The 9,289-nt window shown below is 47.6% G+C and overlaps 1 protein-coding gene across 1 annotated transcript in view; it reads left to right on the forward strand.

The window, feature by feature from the left end:
- ALDH1A2 (aldehyde dehydrogenase 1 family member A2) overlaps positions 1 to 8,915 on the forward strand; it is a 98,120-nt gene extending 89,205 nt beyond the window's left edge. Inside the window, exon 13 of the mRNA XM_066341660.1 lies at positions 6,709 to 8,915. Within this exon, the coding sequence (XP_066197757.1) occupies positions 6,709 to 6,781 (73 nt within the window). The 3' untranslated portion in view covers positions 6,782 to 8,915. The remainder of the gene's footprint in view (positions 1 to 6,708) is intronic.
- Positions 8,916 to 9,289: the final 374 nt, after the last annotated feature.

The raw sequence follows: 9,289 nt of genomic DNA on the forward strand, positions 1-9,289 counted from the left end.
AAATAATAAAAAAATAAAAAAATAAAGAAGGGGAGAGATCACGGTGAGCTGGAGAAGTCCAGGAAACCTTCAGATATGATCTAATGTAGGGACTGGAATTGGCCTTTAAAGGAGAGAAAGAATTAGATAGATGGAGAGGGAAATTCTTTTACTGAGTTGGTGGGCAAAGTATGGGGCAGTGTGAAAGGAATAAGTTTTTTGAGGGAAAGTGCAGTGAATCCATAAAACTAACTCAGAGAGTGTACATGTTTTGGATCCTTCAGCAGGTCCTTTCTAGCTCCTAGCCATTAAACCCTAAAGTAGGTACAGTTTTGAGGCAAAGAGCAGAGTTTCTGGAATCACAATGTTCAGATGTATATCCTGATTGTAGTGCTTAATAAGTGTGCAACCTTGGACAAGTTACTTAATCATTCTAGGCCTCGGTTTCCTCATCTACAAAATGGAAATGGTTATGGTACCTACCGCAAAGGGTTGCTGTGAGGATTAAGTATGTCAAACATGGAACAGAGTGTCTGGGAAACCTTCAGAAAATGTTAGCTTCTATCATTGTTATTGATCAACTTACTGTTGGTGAGTGTTTTATGGGTGATCCTACTCTTTCTTGCTTTCTTTTTCCTTCCTTCCTTCCTTCCTTCCTTCCTTCCTTCCTTCCTTCCTCCCTCCCTCCCTCCCTCATTTCCTTCCTTCCTCCCTCCCTCCCTCCCTCCCTCATTTCCTTCCTTCCTTCCTTCCTTCCTTCCTTCCTTCCTTCCTTCCTTCCTTCCTTCCTTCCTTCCTTCCTTCCTTCCCTCCCTCTCTCCCTCCCTCCCTCCCTCCCTTCTTTCTTCCTTTCTTCCTTCCTTTCTTCCTTCTTCCCTCCCTCCCTCCCTTCTTTCTTCCTTTCTTCCTTTCTTCCTTCTTCCCTCCCTCCCTCTTTCTTTCTTTCTTTCTTTCTTTCTTTCTTTCTTTCTTTCTTTCTTTCTTTCTTTCTTTCTTTCTTTCTTTCTTTCTTTCTTTCTTTCTTTCTTCTTTCTTCTTTCTTTCTTTTTCTTTTCTGTGACAGAGAGAGATAGAGAGAGGGACAGACAGGAAAGGAGATGAGATGCATCAAGTCTTTGTTGTGGCACCTTAGTTGTTCATTGATTGCCTTCTCATATGTGCCTTGACCAGGAGGACTATAGCAGAGCAAGTGACCCCTTGCTCAAACCAGCGACCTTGGGTTCAAGCTGGTTATTAGCCTTATTCAAACCAGATGAGCCCACGCTCAAGCTGGCGACCTCAGAGTTTCGAACCTCCTGGGTCCTCTGTGTCCCAGTCCGACACTCCATCCACTGTGCCACCACCTGGTCAGGTTCTTTTTCTTTTCTTTTTCTTTTTTTGAGAAAGGGGGAGAGAAAGGGAGCAAGATGGGAAGAATCAACTCATAGTTGCATCACTTTAGTTGTTTATTGATTGCTTCTTATACGTGGCTTGACTGGGGGACTCAGGCTGAACCAGTGACCCTTTGCTCAAGCCAGTGACGTTTGGATCATGTTGATGATCACATGTTCAAGCCAGCAACCTCAGGGTTTCGAACCTTGGACTTCAATGTCCCAGGTCGATGCTCTATCCATTGTGCCACCACCGGTCAGGCCTCCTTTTTCTTAAACATTATTTTGGAAGTGTGGCAGAATTTTTCCTGAATTCCAGCTAGTATCACAAACTTAAGTTTCGTCTCTAGTAATGCTGGGGAGAAGGTGCCCTTGCTTGAACCTCTGCTTCTGGCCTTCAGTACCTCTCATTTGCTTTGCAGCCAGAACCCGTAACCAATCTGGATCCTGTTTGTTTAGTTATTGGTATACCTCAGCTTTTATAAACTCTTCATATGCTCCAGATATCTCTTCTCAACATGCCATGGCCTTATTTTCTGCTTCTACTTGTCAAGCTGCATTCAGCTTATTTCATTTCTTGCCCCTGTGTTTTTGCTCCCCCATCTCTGAAAAGTTGGAGCAATCACTGATTCTGGGAAGGCTGCTCACATTGACTTTCCTGTTACAGATCATTAACAGGGTGAATCATGGGCATAAAATATACTTGTAATAAGTAAACGCTGGTTGATGGCTCCTGATCCTAGGCTCACCCTGGACCCTCCTCAGGGTCAAGCCTCTTGCCAGGATTCAGGCTGAGATATTGTCCAGGTCCAGTCTGTTCGTATTAAAAACATTCCCCGTGCCTAGAAAGATGGTCCAGGAGACAGTTTGATTGTGTCAGAACCACGCAGAACTGTGGCCTGATACACTGAGGAAAAACCTTTCGGCTCGTCTTGTCGGTGCTGTGGTGACTTGGTCTTCCCAGGGCAGTTAAACAGTAATTAGGAAACAGAGCTCTTTGATGACACTCACTTCATCTTGTCTAAATTAGATGCTTCTTTGTCCCCAAACATGTTTTTCTAACTAACCTAGAGTGATAGAAAATGGTTCCTATAAAAGAACCTGTATTGTCCGGCCCCCAACTCCTCCTCCTTATTTAATATAGTCTTAGAGACACTTAGCCCCACGTGTGGAAAGAATCGTTTATCTCATCGCCGGCACACTCCATGCAGCTTTGGTCGCTGACATCTCCGTGTCCATCTCTAAGAGGAACAGAGACGGGAAGTAGCACTTTCTGGGAACAAGCTCCATGGAGGGCTGGGAGCCCCAGATCCTCCCCCCAGAGAGCTTGGAGCGGGCTGCCCTCTGCAGGTTACCTGATGGCTGGCCTCTAACTCCTGGGGTCAGAGGCTTTGGCTGAGGCTCTCTCAGTTCTGCCTATTCAGCTAATTGCATCTGTTTCACTTGTCCCATCCCTTTCCTTCCTCATTTAGGCTCCCCTGAGACAAGGGATCATAGAGCCCGAGCTATAAAATATGTGTCAGAGTCAAGGGAATGGAAAGAAAGCTGTGAACCTCAGCATTTTAAAAATGAAGGACACAAGCTCTGAAGATGAAAAGCGTTATTAGGCTACTCTAAATGAGGGCTTCTCAAGTCTGTGGGTGTGTGCACTTACGCATCATGCATGTGTGCTTATGCACAGCATGCCTGAGCACACTGAGTCACCTGCAGCCTGGGGGGAGGAGCATGCCAAGCATGCCTGTCTGGGGACCCATGCTCAGAAATGCTGATTTAGTAGATCTGGGCTCAGGCCCAGCATCTGCATTTTTAACAAGCTTCTGGAATGATTCTGATGCAGGTGGCCTGGGGACCCTGCTCTGAGAAATGCCGCTGTGAGCCAGAGGAAAAGGCAGGGACAGATACAGCCTGAGCAGAAATCCTTGTTTGTTTAGTAAGTGAGTGTGACTGATTTCCTAAAGGGCTGACCGAGAGACACCAAAATCTAACACCTTACCGTATCTGTATGTAGGCATGCCAAATTCACTTCATCTTAGGGAATGTGACCTAGTCTGGCTGAGAAACAGGAATACAGGCCTCTTAACACATTGTCCAGCTATGCCTTGACACATTGTCCAGCTATGAAGGCGACCACGCAAAGAGATCGGGACACCTTCGTAACAACACTTCTGCCTTTTATGCAGTACATTAGTAGGGTTCTTCCTTGCCTGTGGAGCTCTGTGTGCTATAGAACTTAATGGGATTCAGTAGAATTTAAGTAGATTTGAGAGAAAGTCTCTGGAATGAGATGGCAAAATGGCTGAAGACAGAACTTCGGGCTTTCAGAGACTTTACAACAGTGTTTCTCAAAGGTCAAGCCAAATGACCACCTGTGTTACCATCTCAGGCTCCTCCCAGACCCACGGAAACCAAACCTTTGGTGGGGTGGCCAGGGATCTACAGCTGAAGCGAGCCCCATGGGTGACACTTGTGTCTGCTGAAGTTCAGGAACTGTTGCCCGAGAGATGACTGGATGCCAGGAGGAGGGGGTGGCCTCTCTGGAGTCACACAGTCGGCGAATGGCAGAGCCGCGTCGGCACTCCTGGCTGCTGCCCCCGCCCCAGTGTTCTTTCTGTCTCTGTCCATTGCCCTGTCTCTCACTGGCTTTCTTTGATGCCCTGGGCTCATGGCAGTGCTTCTTTCATGGCAGATTTGAGTCCACTCCCCTGTGTCGGAGCAGGCTGTGTGTGGACCATGGTGGCAGGTGGCTGCCTGGGACCCGGACAAACAGCACCTCCAGTCCGGCAGGATTTCCTTTGCTTTGCGTAACCAGAGATTATGGGATCCACCAGTCCCATTTGGAAGCAACTATCCTGCTTTCTGCAGGTTTCCTGTAGTCTACTTCCTTACATTTCTTACAACCTAGTCAGAGATCTGAACAGGAAGAAAGTGGTTTAGGGTCTGTCCTAAGTGCGTGCACAAGCCAGGAAACAAGAGGGCGGTAACCTTGCTTCACACAGGAGGCAGACAATGTGTGTGATGAAGAAACACATTTAGAGTTGCCCGGGGGCAGGAAAAAGTCCAGAGTGAGCCAGTGCTGAGCTGGTAATAGAGACTGGAGCCTGGACAGGGCTAATGAGGAAACCATGTAACAAGTGGGGCAATCCAGGTGTTCCTCTCGTTCCTGTAAACAAAGTGGCCGATGCAGGTAAGAGCAGCACGCTTGCCCAGTCTCTCCTTGGCTGCTCTCTGATGTCCCAGGGGCAGCAGGCATGTCAACTGGGGTGCCCCTGGTGCTCAGGGGCCTGGTGGCAAAGAGTCAGAGCCTTGTGTAGGGACTCGGGGACCCCTGGGAACGAACAGCATGAACCCTTTAAAGCATGCCTTGGCTGGGAAGCCCAGTTACAATAACTGTGTGCCTTTTATACAGGACTGTTTAAAGACAGTTTTTCTTAATCCTTCCTTATTCAGATATATCTCTTAAGTGTTCTTTTCCTTTTTTATTATATTTTATTTTATTTTTTTCCTATCAGAGATGGTGTGTCAGCAGGGCAGAACTAGGGAAGTGGGGATGGGAAGAAGTCTCTCTCCCTCTCTGCCTCCTGCAGTTACCACGTGCCTCCTTTAAGGAGCCCGATGCTGTAAGCTGTACACCAAGTTTGGTGGTGGGCAGAGAGCTCAGTCAGTAAGATACACATCTGTTTGTGGGGAGACAGCCTGCTCAGGCTGCCCTCCCCCCCCCCCCCCCCCGTGAGCTGAGGCAGCCCCCCCCCGGGGTGAGCTCCGGCAGGCCCCCCCCTGGGGTGAGCTCCGGTAGGCCCCCGGGGTGAGCTCCGGCAGCCCCCCGGGGTAAGCTCCGGCAGCACCCCCCCCCATGGCAGGCTGCAGTGCAGATGGACACAGGGTGATCTGTAAACACAGAGGAGGAGGGTGAGCTACTGCTGAGAGCATCAGAAAGAGCTTCCAAGGTGTGACTTTAGAAAGAATAGAAGGGGAAAAAATTCAAGTACTTTTTAGAAAAAATAGAACATGCTTGATTGTGCAGTGAAATAGAGAAAAGAAAAAGGCAATTAAATTAAAAGGAGGGGGGAATGAGAGGGGCTAGAGAAGAAAAGTGAAGAAAAACAGCATCATAGCAGCAAGGCTCTCCTGCACCCCAACATCCTTAAGGGAGGGAATGGCTGGAAAAACTCCTCTGAGTGTCCTGAGGGCTGGAAAGGGCTGCCTCAGCGTCCTGTGGCCACCTAGACAGGTGACCCAGCTCCCACTGCTCCCTCTCAGCCCAGCCACCTGTAGTCTCCTCAGAGGCTGGGACCGATTATTTAGCTTTTCCTTTGCCCAACGCAGAGCAGTGCTGCCCCGGTAATAGCTCAATTATGTATGTTTACCAAATGAATGACAACCCTTGATCTATGACCAAGATCCCAGAGGCCTCCGAGACTGGAAGAAAAGTGGCCCGAGGAGTGTCTGGGGTGGGGGGTGTATGTGTGGGGGCCACCTTATTATCACTTTCCAATATTTTTTTAGTCAGTTATTTTTTATTACTGTCAGGGCTCTGGACAGTGTTTATTCAGGACTATGGTTTTTGTTTTGTTTTGTTTTTACAACTTTTTAAAATATATATTTTATTTATTGATTTTTAGAGAGAGAGGGGTGAGAGAGAGAGAGAAAGAGAGAGAGAGAGAGAAGGGGGAGGAGCTGGAAGCATCAACTCCCATATGTGCCTAGACCAGGCAAGCCCAAGGTTTCGAACCGGCGACCTCAGTGTTTCAGGTCAACGCTTTATCCCACTGCGCCACCACAGGTCAGGCAGGACTATATTTTTAAAGCATTTCAGGTTATATGTGCTCTTTCATGGTGAGCCTTTGGGTGTTCATGTCTATTTATTAAACCTAAGGACCAACGAGAAGGAACTGAAAACTCTAAATCGGGAAGCCCTTAGCCTAGGAATCTCCAGGTGTCTCTGCTGGAGTGGACTGGCTCTCTGGGAAACCCATCAGAGCAGACATGCCTGGGGGCCCAGTGGCAGGAACCTGGCTCTGCTGCTGGCTGTGGTGCCCACCCAGGAGCACAGCCAGGCTCTCAGGGTGACTGCCAGCCAGGGCAAGCCTCAAAGCCTGTTTCTCTGAGTAACTGCAAATGGTGGCCTCTCTGTGTAATATTGTAAAGACAAATCACCCTTTATCTTTAAGAAACAGTGACTGCTCCTACGAGGCAGCTTTCCCAGCCCTGTACATGGAGGCTGGGCTTCCATTGGGGATTGTCACACGAGCCCCGGGACCTGCTGTGAGCAGGTGCTAAGCTGCATCTCCCGGGACTCAGCGTCACTCAGGTCCGGCTGCTTGGGTCTCTGATGTCTGACACCATCCATTTCTGTGTCCAGGGGAGAATTCGGTCTGCGAGAGTACTCCGAGGTGAAGACTGTGACAGTAAAGATCCCCCAGAAGAATTCCTAAGAAGGCCAAGAAGGAAGGTGAAGGCCCGCCTGCACGACCCGCTCTCTCTGCTTTCCCTGTGGGCCCAGCTCTCAGGAGTCCAAAGTTGACAGTCTTATTTAAAGATTTAAATGACAACATGTAGGCCAGGCCAGTCACTGCATGGCTAGAGCAAACGGCTGGGTGCAGTCTCTTGGCACTCTGTAAGGGATCACCTTAATGATACCAAATATTGGGGAACGTGGGATGGAGGTACGAGGGGAGCTACCGGGACATCCACTATCTCTGAAGTGGGGCTGAATAAGGGAGCTGTATTATTTGATGCCCTTTGTCACACAGAATTTTATCCTTAAGGAAAGGTCACCTTCCCGTTGTCTTCATTTCCCCCTTCCAGGCTCTCCCTGCACACCCACTGCTCCTGCTCCTCCAAGGAGATTTCAGCTGAGCTCATTTGGGGCAGATGTTTGGGCCAGGAACAATTTTCCAAGGTTTTATAGCCAAATTACCATTTCATGTTATCCATTTCTTCAAAGCAAAACATTGAAATGGTTTTAGTTAGAGGCAGGCCAGATTGAAAATGCCAGAAGCTGGTACACTGCAGATAGACTGGGGAGTAAGCAAGATCTCGGTATATTCCAAGACCTGGCGTGGCTTCCTTACGTCCACAGCAACATGAGTGAAAAATGGAGGATGGAGATGCAGAGGTCACATTAGTTCACACCTTCTGAGCTTGCTGCTTGTTTTGGGGATGTGTGTGCACACGCACGTGCACTTAATTCTTTCATGGTTATTCTAGAGTAAGGCAGTGGGTTGTTTTCATAAATGAATAAGATTTTTTCACCCTGGCTGCTTGTCTCAGCAGTAGAGCATTGAATCCTGGTGTATGAAGTCCTGGATTCGATTTCCAGTCAGGGCACACAGGAGAAGCAACCATCTGCTTCTCCACCTCTCCCTATTCTCTCTCTCTCTTTTCCTATGTCTCTCTCTTTTTTCCTCCCACAGCCATCACTGAGGATGGCTCCATGGCCTTGCCTCAGGCACTAAAATATGTAGCTCAATTGCTGAGCAACAGAGCAGTGGCCTCAGATGGGCAGAGCATTGCCCGGGAGGGGGCTTGCCGGGTGGATCCCAGTCCAGGTGCATGTGAGAGTCTGTCTCTGCCTTCACGCCTTTCATTTAACTAAAAAAAAAAAAAAAAAAAAAGATCTTTTTCAAAGCTTATCTTTAAAATCAGCACACACACAACACCTGAATAGCTGAAAATTCAGAAAAAGGGAATGCTGGGTGCCTTGCAAAAATAATTTTGTTGGCAATGCTGTTGGATAATCCTTAACTAAGTGAATTATCTCTGCATTTGATCTATAGCGTCTTCTACACCTCCCCACCCCCACCAGGCCCCACTGCACCAACAGCTGCTACTCCCAGAGCTTTGGGTGTTACTTTGGCTTATCATGCCTTAAAATGCCCTAATTCCACTGGCAGGAACCTTGGAAAATCTGGCCAAGCCTGGAGGTTTTCTTTTCCATTTGCATAGTTCCAGTGTACCACGATTGCCACGCTGCTCCAGAGCCACCCGCAGTGGCTCCTCCACACACCATTCCTGCCGCCTGGCCTCCCGAAAGGGAGGTGAGAAGCCAGCTGGCTTTCTGTCCCCCTCAGCTACGCACTCCTCTCCTTTCCAGCGAACCACCAATGTCAGCTTTCTTTCCTCCTCCCCACTCCAGCTGCTGAATCCTAGATGAAGATGGTTTATTTAAATGTACCAAACATAACCTAGAGTATATGGAATATGGGCAACACATATATAACCTTCTGTATTCAACTCTTTTCTGCTTTCTAATCATACCAGTTTTCTGTTTCTAACCCTTGTCTATTCAAGACATTTTAAAGAAATCTGTACTTGCTGTTACTTCCAAATGACAGTGCATTGACAGTGCATTCAGTGGCCCGATGCCTCGAGAGATGCCACGTTCCTGAGTTCCTCCATATGAATGTCACTCTCTCCCCTTCTAGCGTGTGTCTAAGTGAACATATCCATTAACCAGCTAGTTACCTTCGAACTGCAATATAGAATGTGAAAATGAAGATTTATTTCTTTTAATTTACTTAAAAAGAAACCTCTGTGCTAGCAATAAAACATTTATATTGTGTACTCCTCGGGATTATTTGGCTGTGTTTATAAGTCTTTGTGTCATACAAAATACATTTGAGTCCTTCTCTCAGCTGCTTGATGTTTCGGCTGTGTTGCTCCCTCTGGTGACTGAGCAGCAGTCTGGGAGGGTATTCTTGTAGAACGCAGTAAGGTAGACAAGACCATGATCTTCTGACACTACTCAAAATCTGTATATGCATAGCTTTCTGTGGCAAACAAGTATAGCCATCTATGAAATACATGCAGTGGCAATTCAGAATACCCTCTGTGAAAGCTAAAATGTAAAGGAGTTTTGGGGGCCCGGTTCTCACACATACAGGCCACATTATGAGAACTCACATTGCCAATGGCATTTAGCAGTAGCTTCCTCTTTATTT

The sequence above is a fragment of the Saccopteryx leptura genome, chromosome 6 (assembly GCF_036850995.1).
Source record: "Saccopteryx leptura isolate mSacLep1 chromosome 6, mSacLep1_pri_phased_curated, whole genome shotgun sequence".
Taxonomy (NCBI): domain Eukaryota; kingdom Metazoa; phylum Chordata; class Mammalia; order Chiroptera; family Emballonuridae; genus Saccopteryx; species Saccopteryx leptura.